The sequence below is a fragment of the Toxoplasma gondii genome, chromosome XII (genome assembly GCF_000006565.2).
Source record: "Toxoplasma gondii ME49 chromosome XII, whole genome shotgun sequence".
Taxonomy (NCBI): Eukaryota; Apicomplexa; class Conoidasida; order Eucoccidiorida; family Sarcocystidae; genus Toxoplasma; species Toxoplasma gondii.
The window spans coordinates 3,603,995-3,624,703 of record NC_031480.1 but is presented as its reverse complement, the minus strand read 5'-3'; the positions used below and the strand labels follow the sequence as shown (position 1 = coordinate 3,624,703).

Genomic DNA, 20,709 nt, shown 5'->3' with positions numbered 1-20,709 from the left:
ATCGAAGACGGACCTCTTTCGCCGAGACAAGTTCCCTTTGTAATTTTTGTGGAGGAGAAATAAACACAAACCAAAGTAGACGTTGGAGAATGAGTTTTATTAAACAACGAAGGCGAACTCGAGAAATCCCGGGAGAAAGTTGGCAGCAGAAGAAAAGGCCTGCGATTTGACGAGGTCTCCTCTTCACACGGCACGAGGACCTGGAGTGGCGAGGCAGCGAGCTCGAGTTTTACAAAGTTCACGGCCGAGAAGCAAATTTCGAGGCGAAAAAGAAAAGCGTACGGAACGCCGCACACACCGGCTGGTCTGTGAAGAACCAAGCCGAGCTTGCTAAAACAGCTTCGCGCGCAAAGAGAGCGAGAAGACATGAAATCCTTTGTTCCTTGGAGGCCTCGCGGAGACCTACACCGGATACACACGTTTCTTGTTCGAGAGAAGCCGCCGTCTGCTGCTTCAGAGTGGCAAAACAGGCAAGCAAAGATGTGCTCTGTTTCCTTGTCTTGCAGCGAAAACCTCGGAGAAAAGACAGCTGGCGGCGAGATGCACAACTACTCTAAACGCTAAAAAGCGTCGAAGGACTGGCACTGCATGCACGTCGCTTCACTCCACACGGGAGGCTTTTTGATAAGGAATTTCTCCCTTTTGCTCTTTCTGAAAGGCGAAAGGCAAGCGAGGCCAAGTCGCTGTCAACAGGCGAAGTAAACGCTGGGGCGTCCTTGTCGAAAACGCAATTTCCCCGAGAGAGGAACGCACATCTGGCGCAGAGTCGCGCGCAAGTCTCTCAGCCCCGCGTCGTCAACGGGACTCCCAAAGTCCCTCTTCGCCAAGCGAGCATTTCATGGCGTTTTTTAAAGCGTCAGGACCGCGTAGATACAAGACTCGACGCCGGACAGGTCTATGCTGGAAAACGCGAAAATGAAAGAACTTCTGCGGTAAAAACGGCCTTCCTTTCCTTCTTGCAGGCAGGCTTGCCTCTGGAAACTCGCGACGGTGACTCGCAACGCCCCGGTCTCCAGGAAAAATGCAGCGCTCGAGAAACGCCCAGAATTCCTCTCCAGATCAAACTTGCTTCTGCGAAGTCACGAAAAAATCGTAAAGCCTTCCTCGCCATGGCACACCTCTTTGGACTGGCGACAGTTGCGAGTCTCGGCATTGCCACCGTCATCTTCGACTTCACTCGTACTCCGTACCGCAATGTCCCTCGTCCTTCAGGTACAGACAAAGCCAAAGAAATCCTTCCTCCACATGCGCCTGTTGCTTTCCCCTTCAACAGACGCTTAACGAAAAAATATACGAAATGCTCTATACACACTTACGTATATATGTGCATATATATATATATATATGTAAATATGTATATATATATATATATATATATTATATGTATAATATGTGTGTGCATGTGTGTACACGTTTTGCAACAAGGCTGGAGAGTAAACATACACATCTCCGGCGAAATGGCGCGGCTAAGCGTGCGAAAAGAGAACGCATATGCAAGCGTTTTTCTTTCCTTTCTTTCTTCACGAGTCCTATGAATTGGGTCTCGGCTTCGTTGGTGAATCAGAAGAGAGAGCGAAAGAGAGAAAGCCAAGTGTTGTGCGTCTGTTCAGAGAAACGCCGTCTAAAGATTTTCGACCTCTCCGCAGAGACGTACGACTCCAGAGAAAACTTCTTTGAATGGGTATGCTGCTTCACGAGATGTGAGTGTGTGCATAGTGTAAATAGAGTTTCTCTGCATGCACTCACCCCGGTTTTCTTGTTCAGAGATACTGTGACACTGTGGACGCACGCATGTACCATATGGATTGTTCTGTCGGTCTGGACGTCTTTGAAAAGGAAACGTCCACAGCCGCTGTTCCACGAAAACGCGCGCCTCAATGCTACGCGCATGCATATATGTCTCTCCATACATGTACTTAAATATCTGTATACTACACTTCTGAAAACATTTCACACATTCATATGCAAGTGTGTCGACTGTACATAGTTGAGGTACAAATATATGTTTACAATGCAAACATGCATGTACATAAATACCTATGTATAAATCATATATATGTATAGATATAGATATAGATATGAATATATGTTTAATATAAATAAATTTAAAATATTGGTACAGCGATAATACCTATCTATATGCGTATATATGCATATACTTGTGCCATTACAAAACGTAGTTGGACCTGGATGACTTTCGTACAGATGCATACACGCGTCGCACTATGCTTGCAATACGTGATTGGACATCTCCTGATTTCTGAGCAGTTAAATATTCTTATTTTTACAGTGACAGAGAAGGGCCAATTTCTGCAACTCCAAGAATGTGACTGTTCTTTCAGCTAACAAGAATCAAATCGCAGCGGAAAAAACTCTTCTCTAAGGCAAGAGGTCGCGTGCTCGAGATCGGCGCCGGTACGTTCATATATTATATATTTATAATATAATATAAAATATATATATATATATATATATATTATATATATATATATGTAGTTCTTTCGAATGTACGTGCGTACGTGTATTGTTTCGTATGTGTACGCATGCAGCTGCACGTGTAGACCCCTTTGTATAAATATGAGTACATGCATGCAAGAATACACATGCACAGATTTTCCTGCATACATATTGATGCATATTTATGCCGACTCGCATACACACGCTTTTTGTATGTTGACATATGCATGCGTACAGATGCAAGTGTTTCCTTTGTGTTTCCCGTTGAGTATATGTTCAGCATCAGGATCCACTGTATGCCTATAGTACCTCTATTCGTAGGCACACGTAGAACCAGATATACAAATATACTTATTTTTATACATCTACATCTGCATATATATATGTCTAAACACACATACATGTACACACATGCGTGTACATATATATATATATATATATATATACATGTATATATTTGCATATATGTGTATGAAATCATGGGGTGGAGAGCAATCGAGGAAGTCGCTTTTTGCGAGGAAACTTTTGTTTTTTCAGGCACGGGCAGAAATCTGGAAGTTCTCAAGAGCGCCCCAGGCGTGACGAGTCTGACGTGTGTAGACACCAGCGGGCCGATGTGTGAGGTGCTGGCGAGCAAAATCGGTGCGTTTTCCTCCACAGAAATCGAGATGTCTCGAAACGTTTCAAAGGGCATGCACCGAGCGGTGCGGAGTCGAAGCTCCCCATTCAGGCCGTGGCTTTTTCCCCAACGCGCAGAGTCTGTATACATGCGTATATCTCTGCACGTATGCATATATCCATATATATATATATACGTATATATGTATATATCGGCATGGGCTTGTGAGCCGTTATTTACGTAGGAAGCTGAGTCCGCACAACATTTCGACAGTTCTCAGAGGTGCCCACGAGGACAGACGTTCATGTCCGTATCTATATATATATATATACATAAATATATATATATATATATATATACAAATACAAGTGTATTTCAAGAGGATGTTGAAATGTGCGACTGTGTGCGTGCAGGTGAAGTGAAGCCACCGTTTCCAGTTCAAGTTATCCAAGGAGACGCCGCAGATCTGCCTTTTGAGGACAAAGCTTTTGATTCTGTGATTTCTTCCTTCGCCATTTGTGCGGTGGAGCATGTGGGCAAGCAGGCAACAGCCACGGGAAGGAAAGTCCTGAGTGTTCGTTTTCAACAAACTAAACACTGGCGCATGCATGCAGACTCCCGGCATGTTCACACACAGAAATGGGCAGTTAACCCTGCCAAGATACATATATACATATATGTATATATATATATATATATGCCAGGTGTATGTGGTTTTGTATATGTATGTTCATATAGAGAAATGTCCATATGTATAAGTATATGTAAGCATATATACAACTCTTTGTATATATATTACTACATGTTTAAGAGTATATATATATATATATATATATATATATATATATATATATATATAGGTCTCTATGTCTACAAATAAGTATACATATATGTATATATATATATGTATATATAAGTGTCTACGTATATATGTGAGTGTAGTTGTAGGTGTAAAGTGCGGGTGTAAGAGAGTGTGAGATTCTGAGGCGCGGAGACATGATCGGATCTTTCTGGTGATGTTTCATTCCATTTGTCCTTAGCCGAGAATTCCATGTGGGCGCGTCTGGGTCTGCATGCAGCCGGAGAGGACAGTGGAGGAGACAAGACGCGTATTGAAAGACGGAGGCAGGTTCATGCTCGTGGAGAGAGGTCTGCCGTCGAACGCATTTGTTCGCTGGCTCATGTGAGAACCGACGAAGCTTTTGAAAAGGCATCTCTGGGCTCCAACTCTATACCCTGTTTATGTGCCGATGGTGTGGGGCCCATCAATAAGCATGCACATTTATATATATATATATATATATATATTGGTAAATATACATACGTATATTTATAAATTTGCATACGTATATATATATATACATATATATGTACTGTGCTGCGTTATGTTTAGCGTGCTTTTCTGGCACTTGAGTCTCTCTCCCAGCATGTCCCTTTGCTCACTTGCATTTATTCAACTGTGGCGATTGCGTCAGGGGCGCCTCCTGTCACGACTGCTTCTGCCTCTCCTTGTCAAAGTGTTTCTGTGTGCCTCTTTCATTTGAAAAAAACTTTCAGACTCTTTCCGCACATCCACAGGCATCTAGTAAACGCTCATATATATATATATATATACATGCATATATATATATATATACATATGCAGAAACTTTCTCTTATTTATATATCAATCTAGGAGTATATATATATATATATATATATATATATATATATATGCATACTTTTATGTTCATATGCGCACACATGTATTTACACGTATATATATATATATAGTTATGTATTTCCTCATAGCGACGGTTTTTCATTGGGATGGGGCATTACTGATTTACCTCGGAGGAGCACCCTTTCGCAGCATGCATTTCTGCAAGACGTCGAAAGTGTCTTTTTTCTCTTCAGGAAGAAATATGACATTTATCCGAATCCAAATGTTGCGTGGGAACTCGGCATTTTCGAAGATCTCGATATCGGGTACGCGCATGCAATCACGAGAACGCGACCGTAAAAGTGAGAGGGAACTTTCTCTAAATGTCTTGACTCTCTCCAGACTCCTGAGCACTGAACGATCCTACAATATATTTATATATATATATATATATTTGTAAAGATAATTGTGTATATATGCGTCTGCAGATATAGATACAGAGATAGGTAGGTGAATCCATTATGTACTGCGAGCGCATGCAAGGTTTTTTTTGTTGGCAGCAAGTGTTTGCGCCCACAGACGATGAAAAATATCTCTCTCCTGAGGCTTGACCCTTCGTTCTCACTCTTCAAGAGTTAATGGTGCATGCTACGTTTTTTGTCTTGTCGGTGGTGTCGCCTGTTTCAGACAGTTGCTAAGTCAGGGAAAGTTCCACCTCGTGGAGTCTTCTCCTTCCAAGATTTTAACTTTGCATGCGCTCTCTGCCCGGCGCGGGTGCTCCGCTGCAGACCGGAAAGTGTCTTCAAATTCGCGCCTTGGGCTCCCAGCAGTCACTGACGAAAGAGCTCGAATTGTTTTTCGATACACTCCAAAAAAGGACGTTCAGTGACGAAAAGAGAGCTTGTGTTTCGTTTGCGACTTCGATTCGGAGTTGCGGGGGTCGAAAGAGCGTCTGACTTACCGTCGGAGCGATTGCACAGGAAGGAGAAGACAGCCGGAAGGACTTGCAGTTTTTCCGCTATGTCCACGCGAGCATGCAGTCAGGTGGACTCGAGCATTGGCACTCTTTCTGATTCCTAACCATGAAGTCCACAATGGAGGAGGTACACACGTACGTCGATCTCTGGATACGTGTGCACACAGCTGCATGTGCGTATATATACATGTATGTGCTTATGTATAATTATATATATGTATATGCACAAACTTATTCGTATGTGTAAATATGCATGTAAACATATGCAGATGTATAAATACGTATTATGTATATGTATGCATACACATATCTGCATTGGCCTGTCAGGTTTGCTGGCTCGTCTGGCAGGCTTTGTTTCCGTGTGTAAAAAGAGTCGCTGGCGCTCATGGGGGAATTCTCGGAGGTGTCTGGGACGGTGACGATTTTTTGTTTTCTTGTACTCTCTCCGGCTTTTTCTCGGGCAGGGCCGGCCCTGGGATGGCAAACTTTCCGCATAATCATTTGGCAGATGAGACAGAGTGAACCTCGCATCTGTGTCGGTGCAGCTAAATCGATATTTCCTCGCAGAAGCTCATTGATATTTGTACAAATGCACAGATTTCAGCTCGCATGTAAGCACGACTGTTTCCGGGCATGCACTTCCGCCATCCGATTGGAAGGACGTCAAAGTGTCCACGAACTGCCGTTTTCCTCAAACTGAAAGTCCATCTTTCTCCGTTACCGTACCGTGCCACAAAGAGAAGGACCAGCAGGAAAATGGGGATTTCCTGTTCACGCCAAAGATCCCCAAGGTCTGCACCAGTAGTCCCACTCGCAGCCTATAACGACTGTCGAACCACCAATGTAGATTGGTACAACGAAGTTAGCATATCCTCCCCACAATGCCTGTATTAAGAACGTAAAGATCATAGCTAGACCGTCTCTGTACAAATGATCTGCGAATCAGAACTGTATGACCCAAATTGAATACACAGAGACATTAAAGTACCTAGGATACTGTATATGAATCCGTCGATCTGTGCATCTAAGCTGATACTAGGTTATATGTGTTATACGGTAACTTCCATACTCCCCCAAGAAAGGTAGTTCATATGAAAGAGGACTTGTCCTCGATGCCTCCGACAAGACAAGGACGCTACCTCGGTGGGTGCGGTGAGAGGCATGTTACTCTTGCATGAAAGAAAGAAAATCCAGACGTGTTGATAGTAGAATTCAAAGAGTCCATGTTACTGTGCGCTGTGTTGTCGTTGCCAATGCACTGTTTTGAGAAACTCTCTCTGCGTCAACACAACGTGTACCCTTAAAAGCAGTTTCATCTTTGGTGAGGGACGCCGTGTGCGGTTTTTTTTGTCAGTCGGAATCTGAAACGATGACCGCAGGTGGTCTTCCCTTTTACCACGGAAGCCAATGGGACCCTGAGACAAATACTGGTTTTTGTTAGATCTGATATAGAGAAGTTCCACTCTGTTGAGCTCTAGAGGAAGAGAGTAACAGCTGTGTCCTCGAAAACACGTTTTTCCTACAGGAGACTCAGTACAATCACACCACTGAATGATCAGACTGTCAAGCTGGAGAGGCCTCCGCGTTGTCTTTCCTGTACACTTCCTGTCCCTCGTTGCGTGGCGAGGTAGGGAAGCAACCTGTGCTAGTATCGAGAGCACCAAGTTCCAAGTCGAACTTTCAAAAGGCTATCGACACAACACAGAGCACGTCTGCGTTGGCTGCTCATTGTTTGCCAAGCAAATACACTTTCCTGTCTTTTTACCGTTCTAGGTCTGAACCGCCGCAGGAAGGAGCTGAAAAAAAAACAGAATCCGAGTCGGGTGCACGATACAACGACGTTAGGCACTGTGGTCATTTCTTCGGTCTTGTTTCCAAAAGAAGTCATAGCTGCGCCTTCAGTGTGGCAGCTCTTCAACGAAACATCAGCCAAGTTTTTTTTCGTCTGTCCTCATTTTGTTCCTCGGGGAATCTGCTCGTCGTGTTCCCCGGATCACCAGCAACTACAGCGGTGTTTGGTACCAGCCGATTTAAAATCGTCTTCGGTGGTTTATAGAAACTTCCCAATGCGGGTCAAGTCCCGGGCCGAAGCTCTATTCCACTTCAGGGTGTTCCCGTTTTTTTTCCGGCATAACAGTCGAGAGAAAGGGCTTTCTGGAACCCCCGTGTTTTCGTTTGTGCACTTCAACAATCCATTTTCAAACAGAACAAGAAGATCTTTGTATCCCCTGCATGCAGTTCTACGTTTTTTCGGCTGCCGTCCGAAATGCTTGAGGGGCAACCAAGAGTCGCTGACGAAGTGTTCCGTTGGTTTGGAATCTCGCAGCTGTTTATCTGTTTTACATAACCCTGACGCATAGCGTATCTGTTTGTTATGTATGTGCCTTCTTTTGCACGAACGTTCTGGAATAACCTGCATTTGGATGACGGAAAGCATCCCTTGTGTTTCCCCTACACCGTTGACGCGTTCTCAGATCGAAGGTGTTTCGTGCTCGTTGTACGGAATTTCTAGCCGCCAAAAAGAGAGCCTCGCTTTGAGAGAAACGAAGCCTCCTGTCGGCAGCCATGGAAACTGTGAAGGAAGCACTCGCAATTCCGCGTCTGACGTTGCTGGCTTCTGCAGACTCCCTGGTTCAGACAGGACGAACTTACCTAGCAGATCTCGTGAAAAACTATACAAGCAAGTGAGTGGAAAAGCAAAACATTAACTGGGGATACAACGGGGACCGAAATAACGGGAACATGTGCAAGGCCTTGCTCGCTGGACAACGGCTTTGCGTCTATCTTGTCATAAAAGAAAAACAGGCAAAATGGCAGCTGGAGACGACACGGCGCAACTGACATGTGTTGCAGGAGGGCGCGAGCGGCCTTCGCGGACAGGAAAGGAAGGAAGAAGTGACAAGGAAAGTTCCGGCAGTTCAGCTATGCAACTTATTCACGGTTGATGGGCGGGATACGCACTGCTGTTGCTAATGCGCTCTGGTACTTGCTGGTTTAGAAGTCTTTTCCTACGTAGAGTACAGAACTAACGCGACAACGCGTTCAAATCGAGTAGACAATACGCGGGAACGACGTAGGAGCTCTTGGGGGCAGGAAATTTGAACGCATTTACTACAACGTAGGCTCGCGATCAAAACAACTTGAAATGCTTTCTCTGCTGTGAGTGCTGATGACCCGGAGAGACTACATAAAACAGCGTCAGGAGTGTCGGATTGAAGTTTTCTCGGTGGAACAAGACTTGCACTTTAGCTGCAAATCCTAAGGAAACATTCCTGAGAGAAAAGGGTGGGGTTTTTTCCACTGCTCGCAAATTTCGCTGGGACGCAGTGAGACGTCAGAAAAGAGACCGTGTCCAACTTCTAGAGTGCTTTCCATGGCTGTCAGGTTCAGTGCATTCACTCGAGTGGCATCGATCGTGTATTTGGAAAGCCCCCATTTGCACACAAGCTAAACACAGTTCGAGAAAAACTCTGATAGGCAAGCTTGAGGGTTCGAAGTCCTGACGCGACTGATTAGAGAAGTCGAGGAGGGTGGAGTCTAGAAGTTATCATGGAACGCATCTGGGCATGATGTTTCTTCCGCTCGACCGGCGATTCAGAAAAACACAACCCCTGAGCAACATGGAAAGAGGTTTCTCCTCTTGTCCTGAGTGTCGTGTCGAATCAAAGAGGGGAACCGACCGAAGCGTCAGTTCTGTGTGGAAATCCGTAGAAATGTTACCTGGCAATCGCCCGTTTTATCCTGCTTCTCTCTCTATCGTCCGCTTGATGCTGAAAAGCTCTTAGCAGAAGACACGAGGAAGTTGAAGACTCACACTTTATACTTCTAACCCTTGCTGTACAAACGTGTGCGTCCTTGTCACAACGCATGCCGTATTTTCGGTCGTCCAGGTACGAGTACTCGGTCCAGTTCGTCGAGAGAAATCCTGCTGACGATTTATTCTTGTAAGTGAAGGCTTGGCCTTTGGACATTCGTCGCTTTCCGAAAGTCAGTCGGTGTCGCCCAGTCCGTCTTTTCTCCGCGTGTTTTTTGTTGCGCCTAGATAAGTGAACATAGTGACATAGGAACTTTTGTTTTCTGGTCGTTTGGGACTATTCTAGGAATGGTTCAGGGAGCGCAGCTGTGCACAGAACCCTGACTGTGTAATGCGGCACAATCGAGTCGATCCACACTTACAATTCGGCGGACTTACATCTGAAAAATAACGTCGAGCGTCCACCGTTCTGATCGTACATGCCGCATCCAAGAACACCCATGAGTATGCATGGTGCATACAACCTACATGTGTAATGCGGCGCAAGTACGTAGATCGACACTGGTTTCTTCACACAGACCTTTCTCCGGTGAACTCAACTTTGTTTCCGAAAACCTCCGACTTTGGCAAACATTCCCTCAGATTTCGAGTAACTTTCAGCAGTCCGACGCCCGAGAAGCCTGTTCCGGAAGCAGAGGCGCATGTGCACTTTCAACTAAAAGGATGGTTCCTCAAGAATTTGCGCACGAGTCAACTGACGGGGAGAGACCTCCAAGACGTGGAAGCTGCCGTCGGAAAATCCCCTCTCATTGCAGAAAAGCCAGACAAAGAACCACCCATCGTGTTCTGGTTCGAAAGCCAAAACTTGAAACACACTCCTGAACGCACTCTCGCCCCAGGGAAATTCCAAAGATGGATCGACCGGTACAGACACTCTAAAAACACCAACTGCATGCACACAAAGATGCCAGATTCCACTCACAGTTCCAATACATACAGATCTACATTTACATGTATAAATACATATATATCTACAGATATATACAGATATATATACATTTATGAGATGTATGTACGAATGCGAATGGGTGAATGAAAATTACTTATGCAAGTTCTGGTGAGAGTCTCTAGCCGCATAATTTACATTTATAAGCCTGAAGGATGATTTGAATAGTTTCTAGCTCACTTGTTTAGGATTCACTAGTGGAGCTTAGGAGACGACTTAGACCGCTGGAGCATGCAGAAAAGAGTCTCCCGTTCTTCTAAGAAACGACGCTGGAGACGTTGCACACCTTGTTCACCGGTCACAAGACATGACAACAGTTGCCGGCTGACCTCTCCCCCCCTCCATGAGTCGCCAGGTTCTCTGATTTTTTTAATGACGCAAAAATCTCGAGACGCCCGGATTTTCTGTGCTAAATAGTGGAGCCTCGTTTTCCAAAAAGTTCTTCTGAAACACACAACACCTCACGCATGCTCTGACAGAAAACAGCAGAACTCGGACTCGGCCACAGACAACTTTCTTCTGAAGAGAAATGACAGAAAAAGAAACGCACAAGTCTCCCACAGCACCAACTGCTTCACGTAGTGCTAGACTTCACATCTGTCTATTTGTTTGTGCTCATGCATGTATATTCATATACACATTTGTGTATGTATTTGTATATATTTACAAATATATACATATAAATGTATGTGCATGTAAACTCTTTTAAATGGAGAAGATGCAGCTGTTGGGTCTTCTGAAAAAAGAAACGGAAGTCTCACCTTTGTTAGTTTCGTGTATGCATTTTCAGGATTGTGCAAGACAAACTCCGGCTCCGAAGACAAAATACAATGAGAACAGCGTAAGCTGCGATGCCTGTGAGACGAGGGGAACTTCCTTAAGTTCTTTCCAGTTTCGAAAGGCTCAAGGCTTCAGCTCACCAAGAGGCAAAACGCCATGCAGGTCCTTTTTGCCAAGACGCTCTCCGAAAGTCCTTCAGCGGTCAAACGAAATGCACCTTTCTTCTCTTTTTCCTCTTTTTTTGCGCGTCCATCATTCGTCGTCTCACGTGGCATACATCGCTTGGTCATCCCACCTTCTCTACATACGTATATGTATACATATATATACATATATATACATATATACATATATATATATACATATATATATATATAAACAGACATAGCTACACAGAGATAGATCGAAACACCGACAGAGAGAGATAGACGAATAGACGTAGATAGAGCGTTAGATAGACAGAGAGATAGCTAGTCAGACGGATAGATTGATAGACAAATGGAGTGTCATGTATATATTTATATATATATATATATATGTACAGCTATAGATATGTTGCTGACAGCATGTTGAGGCGTAAGACAGATTTGGTATTTTCAAGGAGTCATGAAACGCCGTGGAGTTTTCGAAGAAAACCATCCGCATTTGAAGTGGCTTTGTTCTTCTTTCGCTGTTTGCACGCGGCCTCTCAGCTTCGAGATCAGCCGCATGAACGTTGATGGCGCGCCGATTGCGCAGCTGCTTCACGAGCAGAAGATAGCCTGCATTCTGGATGAGAAGTCGGCGGAATACGAAGCGCAGTCGAACGCTAGGCGGGAAGCTCTGACGGCTGCCGCAACGGAAGCCGCGCGACAGAAAGAACGCGAAGCTAGACAGAGTGGCAGAGGCATTTTAACGCCGCGCATGCTCTTCGAGGTTCCCCAGGAAGATCTCCCCCTAGAGCAAGTCTTGGAAAAGGTATTCCACGCTGCAGACGAAGACAAAGAAGGTCAGGCCGAGTAGAGGAAACACACAGAATGTCTGTGTGAAATGCAATTATTCAATATGTAAATGTAGATGCAGATGAATATAAGTGGATATAGACAGAGAGATAGATATAGATAGAAGGTAGAGAGAGATAGGTAGAGAGATGGAGCGATAGACATAGGCAGATACATAGATGGCTACGTAGATCGACAGATACATATATATATATATATATATATAGATAGATAGATAGATAAAAATATAGAGGTGGATACATGTGTATTTCTGTGTCGTTCAGGGATCGAAACATGCGTTAGTGTCTCTGGTCCTCACTGTAGGGAGGTGTCCGCAGGCCTGAAGCCTAAATCCTTTTGTTTTTTGGAGAGTCAAGTGAAAGATTGGCAGTCCCTGACTTTCTTTCTCCGACTCCAGTCTCGAGAGTGCGTCTGAGATTTGTTTTTCAGGAAAACTGTCTCACAAAGAAGTGGCAGATCTGCTGCTGGCGTCTCCCCTAGGATTGCAACGCTGGGATTTGCTTCTTCTTCTCGCCGCAGCAGCTCACGAAGATCGACAGGGATACATTCGCTACCAAGACTTTGTTCAGGTGCGTTGTTCGCAGAAGGCCTTCCCTCTTCCGAGGGAAGGTCCGTGCCTCTCGCGGCGTTTGCCAGGCGCTGCAGTTGTCGATGTTTCCAAAAGACCGAACTACTCAAAGTGTGGATTTCGGAGTACACAGTGGCCTCAAATCACTGAACGAACACAAAGCGTACGAAGCGTCATCTGTAGCTAACTCAACAGATAGTGCCTGTGCTTCAGAACCTCGTGTGCTGCGAGTTTTACACCCCAGTGGCAAGCCTTCTCTGAAACAAGAGAGTGTGCATAAGCAAGAACTATTGCATGCAGTTCAGCTGCTCACTTCTCTATCTCTCTGCTCGGCAACGAAACAAAGTCCACGCATGAGTGCCCACATTCTTGGCGACAGATGCACACACACACACGCAGAAAGCGGAGCGCTGTGAAGGTGCATAGACAAAGATTCCATAAGATAACCTTTCGTACTTGAACACCTGGAAAACAAACTTGTTTGTACATGCATATACCTATGCACAGATATAAACATGCATAGTCTGTACATGCGCAGGTCTATCAAGAGAGCCACGGGGGTACCCGAGGAAAGATGATGATATCGGGTGCAGAGTCTGGAGTTTGGATTGTGTGTGTGTCGACTTTGTTCAGCAAGCCCCAGGAGTTATCCGCACACTTCGCGAAAGGCGGAAGGTCTCTGCAAGGTGAGTGTTGCGGGGAGGACGAAGAAGGAAAAGAAACCGTTTTACCAAAGAAAAGGCAGCCTTTCAACCGTAGAGCCTGCCGCCCCCCACCGGTTTCTCTGCACGCGCGGGGCTGGCGACCAGCGAGACGACACAGGAAACACACCTCTTGCCTGCACGCACTGGCTGTGAAGGATGTCCTAACAGAGGCGACGATGGTCTGTCTAGTAAATCGAATGCGAACGCACAAGGACGCCTCTCTGAAAACTGGGTTGTCTCGGAATTTCTGTCACCGCTTTTCAACCTAGAGTGACGCGTCGACATTCGAGCTCTGAAGTCGCGAGGATTAATTCGTCGAAAAGCTCTACTCCGAAAAGTCTCAGTAGCTGGATTATAATTCAAGTTGCGGATCCCGTCCGTCTTCAGTTTTCTTCACAAACAACAGACATACACATGTACCAGGGTCTTCACATACATATGCATACACACATATACGCATATATACATATGCATATATAGATAGATGGATGTATAGGTAGAAACAATATACGAATGGGAACAGTATAGTCGATTCTGGTCCATGCACTTCTTCACAGAATGTATATATATATATATATATATATATACAGATATATATACAGATATATATATATATATATATATATGTCTACATATCACAGGGGTACACGAAGCTAAGCATGTTTCGATACATGGCCGCGTACGTAAGCGAAACGTCACACGTGCGAAATTCGGCGGCTTCTTCCTCAAGAGAGTGACGACAGAGAGAAAGAGAAAAAGAGAAAAAGAAGCAGTTCTGTGAAGGCGCGCAGGAGCTGAAGAGAGTCTCCATTTCTTTTCTTTGACAGTGCGTTTGGACGAGTTCCTTTCTTGCAGCACAAATCAGTGCCATGTGACTGACGAAGCCGTCCAGCTTTGCTACAGAGATGAGTTGGAGGACTCATGGAGGTACGACAAAGACAAGTAAACATGTCACCACAAACAGACAACTTGTCCTGAAGTGCACATCTGCATGCACCTCCACAAATATACATATATATATATATATATGTATAGATATATATATATATATGTGTATATAAGTCTATATGCATGTTGATAACTGCTTCCAATTGTTTTACTTTTCTCAGAATCATGCGCGATATCTTTGAGGCAGCAGATCCTTCGGCTGCCACCACCGGTGAGCATGCAAGCGGTTCTTGTTGGTCCTGCTAAGTTGACTTGAAACTGCTGGGCCGAGGAGAGATCGGTTTCATGTCCGCGTTTGGACTCGGCGAGAGAGGGACGAGCGCTTGAACAAGAGGAAACATGCTTAGGTTTGGAAGTGGAGAAGAATAGACGAATCTGCAGAGATCCGTGAAGCGCATGCGGCGCACAGCTCACGAACCTTGATGGACCTGCTATGCAAATATAATGTGAAGCGAGGTGTGCTCGTGAAGGCTCGATCGAAACATGAAGTCTTCAGTGCGGCACAGGGGAGTATTTTCTCTTTCCTGGTGTTTAATGGAGTGGATTTTCCTGGTGTCTCTCTGTTTGAGTCCGACTGCTTTCGCTGATTTTAGAGATGCTTCAGAAGGTGTCAATTTTCCTCTCACTGCATGCATTGTTCTATCTCGGGGTTCCTGCAGGACACAGTGCGTCTCTGAGGTTCCTCGAAACGACTCTTTCTACCACTGTGTTTCATCTGGCCTCCGTGAAATCACTGTAACGCTTTCCGGGCATAGGACAGGGCCTTATACCAGGGTCTCGAAAAACACCCTTGCGACCGTTTCTACACTTTGTCGAATGAGGCTTCTCTTCCGCGCTCGGGGATTTTTCGCAGGCAAACTCCCGCGCGGATTGCTTCTTGACTGCTTGCGAAGTCGACCTGAGAGGTACGCAGAACGCGTTTCCAAATTCTTCATCCAGAACGCTGTCCGCATGCTCAGAGGGATCCAAAGGACCCCCTGCATGCCATAAGCGAGAGGCTTCGGAAATGCGTACACGTGTGTAGAGGGATGGGTGGAGACAGAGAGACGTAGACCTATATAGATACAGATAGGCCGCGTGATATATAGATACAAGATAGATCTACACAGACAGCTAGACAGGTAGAAAGGTGAACAGAAAGATTCATTTTAGATCGATAAAAGGGTATACATGCACGTACAACAGGAAGGGTGCTTTCAACAACAAAACTGAGGAGGCTTAAACAGCCTAGTAGACGCACAAAGGGAACTAGACTTAGATCAACGTGGACCGATAGACTTAGAGACAGAAAGACCTGTGTTAAAAAGTTGGATGTACATGCAGATGTGCACTAGTGAATGTGTGTGTGTGTGTTTTGATGTAGCGTTTCGTTTCTTTGGCAGAAAACGCGAGTCTTTCAAAGTTCGGTTTTAAGGTGTGTTCTCAAATGATGCCGCGTCTTTGCTTTTTCTCGCAGATTTTCCTCGATGGAAGTCACGCTGTTGATGCAGCTGGCACCTACGGGAGACAATGGCTGCGTTGCGTTTCACTCCTTTCCTTCCATGCTGAGGATTCTGAGGTAACGAAATCGTGGTTCCTATCCGTTCCTATCCGTGCGAGCCTCTTCTGGTCACATGAATCTTGATCCTTTTTATTCATATCTAGATATATATATATATGTATGTTTCTGTAGGTTTGAAGTTTCGAGTATTAGATCTACGTATCTCTCTGCCGACATGTTTATCATAAACGTATGTGTGCAAATCGTAACTGAAGATGTGTGCCCCTGGTCCAGGTCTGTTTCTGAAGCTCCTCCTGCACGCTGCTGCTCCTGTCATGCGTCAGCTGTTTGTGCGTTCATGTCCTGATGGATTTCAAGTCTGTTCGATCTCTGCAGTTCTTCAACACCGCAACACAGATATGCATGCATCTACGTAAACATGCAGAAAAAAGTCGACGGATTCGCTGACGGCATCTCAGGGTCGCGCCAGCTCCGGAGCTGCCGTGGCGAGTCAGAAGAAGGAATGGTCTGGGAGACTGGTTCGGATTGGGGAATCCATTTTTCAGATTTTTGTCAGAAAATTGTTGCTTCAACCGAAGAGTTCCTCGACCTCGAGAAAAAACAAGCCGCATTCGCGTGTGTGCCAATGCTTTTCTGCAGACGCGAGAGCATTAACAACGCTGTTCTGGAAACTGACAAAAACGCCCTGAGAGAAGAAATCCTTCTTGCACTCCACAAGGTGTATGTTCCCCCTGAGCATTTAGGAAAATATTCTTCACCCTTTTGTGGCTTTTTCGCGCTTCCATAGGCCAACGAAAAGGACTCTCAAAAGCAAACATATGCATATATACCTATGATACAGAGTTGTAAATAGATTAATATCCACAAATCTATAAATGCACGTATTAATGTATACACATATATAGATATAGATATAGATAGATATAAATCGACAGATGTAGATATAGGTATGTAACAACAATTCTCTAGACAAGTGTACGCATGCATCTACACCTACAGATATAAAGTTATATGCAAGCATCGAGGGACAAGCTCGCCACTGGAAGAACGTATCTGTACCTCTCTGTCTTTTTGTGCATGACTGTATCCCTGTGTATCTGAAAATAGATTCACACACCTACAGTGCATGTGACGATTTGTGACTGAAGCTACCTTCCCGTTGCGAATGTATTTGTCAGTGGGAGGCGCCGTTCCTGTATTTCTCTATGCTTGCTTGTTTGTTTTCAAGCCTTTGATTTTTCGGTGAAACTTGCCTCTTCCTTTGGTGACCAGATGGGATGCAGCGAAGAGTCCTGTTTGCCGCTCTGGCTATTTCGCGAGATCCTTGGGAGCACTCAGCTCTGTCTCTCGAGAATGCAAATGCATGTAAGTTCCCTCCAGAAGTCTCAGATGCTTCGACGGCCCTGCCGCCGTCTCCATACACTTCTTTCTAAAGCATTTCACAAGTTCATCAATGCAAACATGCATATATATATATATATATATATATATATATGCATCTAAAGATATATGTAGGCATACAGTTATAAATATGTATATACATATATATTTCTGTGTGCATTTCGTTGACTCTGTGTAGATAATGAGTCAAGGTGCTTTATGCACTTTTTTCGGACTTTGATGAGCATGCAGAGCGACTCAGCTTGCACTTTTTTCAGAAAAAAAGAACAGGAAGTCTTTTGCCTCTAGGTGAACGCTCGTTGTCTAGGAGAGTCTCTGATCCTCCGTTTGAAATCGGAGTCTAATATAGGGCCCACCAAGAGTCCATGTGCGTGCACAGATAGTCATTAATCGTTCTTGTACAGTTTATGCTTCCTTGAGTTTTCTTCTTGGCAAGTAAAATCATCTTGATCTTCTCCTTCTTTGCCCCAACGGTCGGGTCGTTCCTGTGTAGCAGTGCCTTTCTGCAGATATATCTTTGCCTCTTGTATGTAACGCCTCACACCGGCTTAAGCCAGTGACCATCTGTGCAGCAAAGTTCAGAGACATGTAGAAATCAGGAAAGATAGACAGAGATATAGCTAGATAAATCGCATCTGCTCGTTCTGCAAACTTTGTGGTCAGAGACACAGCGACCCGCGTACTCGTATCAACGCGTGTGCGGTGCTTCACAAGACTGCTCGAAAAACCTCTTCCGAATTCATATGAAGCTCACTTCAGTGGAGTTACAGTTCTTCAATTCAGGACTGGACCGTCGAATAGGACTTTCGTATCTGTCAAAAAAGCCACCAAAAAACTAAAGTAGCTCATATCCATATATATATATATATATATATATATATATATATATATAAATTTGTAGCTGTCTATATATCCATGCCTACAACAGTATAATATCTTCTTTGTATATACCTATCTCTATATATGAAGATACAGATAAGCAATATATATATATATATATATATATATGGACATGTTTATGTATGTATAACATGACCGTTGAGACTCACACGTGCATGCGAGGTGACTTTGTCGTGTGTGTACAGGCACTGTTGTGCATGCTGGTGTTCGATCGGTTTGGACTTGTTCACTGCGCCCAGTTCGTCGAGGTAAGAAGTTGACAGTTGGATAAGTCTGGACTGAAAAGGAGTTTTTTCTAGAAAGTATCGCATGCATGCGAGAGCAGAAATGGGATGCGTTCTAACAGCTGGTTGCGGCCTACGTCTTCTCCGAAGCTTTCCTGAAGTCAAACCTTCCTTTTTGCTGCAAGGAGGCAAGCGGTCTTTTCGAGTCATTTCAAAAGGATTTGAAGACGGCTTTTACCGATTGAGTTACTTCTGGGAACAGAGGGTATGGGCGCAAGCTGTCCTTCTTTAACTGTTGTTCACCGATGAGTGACTTTCGAGGTGGGAAAGTCTCTGTTGAAATATGCCGACGAAGTTTTCATCGGGAGAGACATTGACTATCATTCGCCAGTCCTTTCCTGACCAGGCGTCCACTACCGCAGGGAAAAGTACCTGTCCAGAGACGCTCTTGGTCGTTCGAGATCCTTGCTGGCCCCGTCTGTTTGTGCGTATTCGACTTGAGTGACGGAGACCTTTGGAGAGGACTTTTTCGCATCTCTGGAAACGTCTTTGTGAATGCGAGCGTTTCGCTCTTCTTGAGTCCTACTGCGAGTCTGGTCAGGGACCTAGAGCATTTCTTTAGCTTTTCAAGCGGCGCAGAGAATTCCAGAAAAGCGTCAGAGCATGCGCTAAAAACTGGCTCTGAGTGTGTTTCTTTCTTGACCCTCGGTTGTGCCCTTCTCTGCACGTTTCGCTTTTTCTTCTCATTGTTCCTTTTGGTCGCTCTTTCTCGTTTCCTTCTTCTCCTGTCATGCCCTTCTGCCGTTTGTTTCGACACCGAACCTCGTTTCTCTCTTTCTTCTTCCACATTTCCGCCCGCTTCCGTCGCGTTTCTTTTCTCCGTCCTTTCGCCTGCCCTCCGCTCCATGTTTTCCTTCTCGTTTTCCTTCTCGTTTTCCCTCGTTCTCGCCTCACAGGTCGTCTGCGCTGTGGTGCCGCAGCTGTTCGACTGCAGCGCGTTCATGGCACGAGGTGAGTTCCGAAAAAGTTCTTTTTCTCCGCGAAAACAAGTGTGCTTCTCACGCTTCGATCAAGCTGGCCTCTTGAGCGACAGATGTGAGTTTCCTGCGTCCATGTTCAAGTGGAAGCGTCTGCACGTCTCTACATTCAGAGACAGCCGGAGCGTCTTTGCGACCCCTGTGTGTAACTACCCTTTTCTCTGTGCAGAGTAGATAGCGATGAACGTGGACAAATCTACAAATGAAAATGAAGAAAACTCCTCCTGTCTGTCGAAATGTGCACCCATTCAGACACACAGGGAGAAACGCTTTTCTGGAATACTCTGTCTATCTGCAAATGTATATTGAGTGAGAAAGAGAGAGGTTCCTATGTACACGTGCAACTGTGCGTATGCATATACATATATATATATATATATATATATTTCTATATGGGTATGTATTTCGGTTTGATCTTTTCGTCCGGTTTCTCAGGGTTTCCGAGGTCTCTGGAGCATTTTTTCGCTGTCGTTTGACCTTTGAAAGTCTCGAAGTATTTTCTTTTTTCAGCTGAGAACATAGCCAAAGAGGCAGCAGACGCGGCTGCTCGCGCTGAGATCGAAGAACTGCAGGGCCTCACAGGGGGCAAGAGTAGAAGGAAACAAAGCACGAAGGAAAACGAGACCTACAAAGTCGACGGTCTGGACGACAGTGAACAAGTGAGAAAAATGGAGATGCCTAAACGGCAAAAACACTCCACAGAAAAGGGGAAGAAAGCGTTCAGGCGGCAGGACGCGCGAGCGAGTCGTATCTAAAGTGGATGCATAGGGAAACAAGAAATCCATTCTACAGTGACAGAAAAAAGGAAACCTGCCTAGAGAAGGGAGCAGAACGAGTCTACGAAACAGGATGGGAGCAAACATCTCCAAGGACGGAACGAAACCGCACAGACGAAAAACGCTTCGCAAACCCCACAAAAAGTACATTTTTGTATACAAAGCACCGAAAGTCGGAAACGTCACGAAGAAGAGAGACGCCACGAAGTTGTACCGGTGAGGTCTTCGAAGTCACAAGAGAGTGCTTCGCTTCAACTTCGCTCTTCTTCCTAAACTCCGAGCTCGAGATCAGTCGACAGAGAGAAATGCAGTGGACTGCAGAATCGGGTCACCATGCCGAACGAGCTACGAAACTGAGAATGCGTGGCTCCGGTGTTTGTAGAAAGGGCAAAAAGCAGACACGGACGCTTCATGC

General features: G+C 45.0%; 2 protein-coding genes across 2 annotated transcripts; both read left to right on the top strand.

Moving 5' to 3' along the window:
* The first annotated feature begins 623 nt into the window (after positions 1 to 623).
* TGME49_247920 (methyltransferase domain-containing protein) lies at positions 624 to 6,389 on the top strand. Its single transcript, XM_002367108.2, has 8 exons — positions 624 to 1,212; positions 1,611 to 1,681; positions 2,343 to 2,415; positions 2,995 to 3,099; positions 3,490 to 3,608; positions 4,156 to 4,259; positions 4,973 to 5,044; positions 5,406 to 6,389. The coding sequence occupies exons 1-8, from the start codon at positions 1,110 to 1,112 to the stop codon at positions 5,605 to 5,607; spliced, it is 849 nt and encodes a 282-aa protein (XP_002367149.1). The 5' UTR covers positions 624 to 1,109; the 3' UTR covers positions 5,608 to 6,389.
* A 1,870-nt stretch (positions 6,390 to 8,259) lies between these two features.
* TGME49_247850 (hypothetical protein) lies at positions 8,260 to 20,273 on the top strand (the record flags this gene model as incomplete). The annotated part of the gene is made up of 16 exons (XM_018780841.1): positions 8,260 to 8,378; positions 9,585 to 9,638; positions 10,091 to 10,372; positions 11,245 to 11,295; positions 11,927 to 12,222; positions 12,665 to 12,804; positions 13,437 to 13,489; positions 14,363 to 14,434; positions 14,617 to 14,666; positions 15,309 to 15,360; positions 15,912 to 16,013; positions 16,596 to 16,674; positions 17,229 to 17,321; positions 18,443 to 18,505; positions 19,438 to 19,492; positions 20,029 to 20,273. 16 exons carry the CDS (start codon positions 8,260 to 8,262, stop codon positions 20,271 to 20,273), a joined length of 1,806 nt encoding a protein of 601 aa, XP_018634979.1.
* Between the last annotated feature and the right edge of the window lie 436 nt (positions 20,274 to 20,709).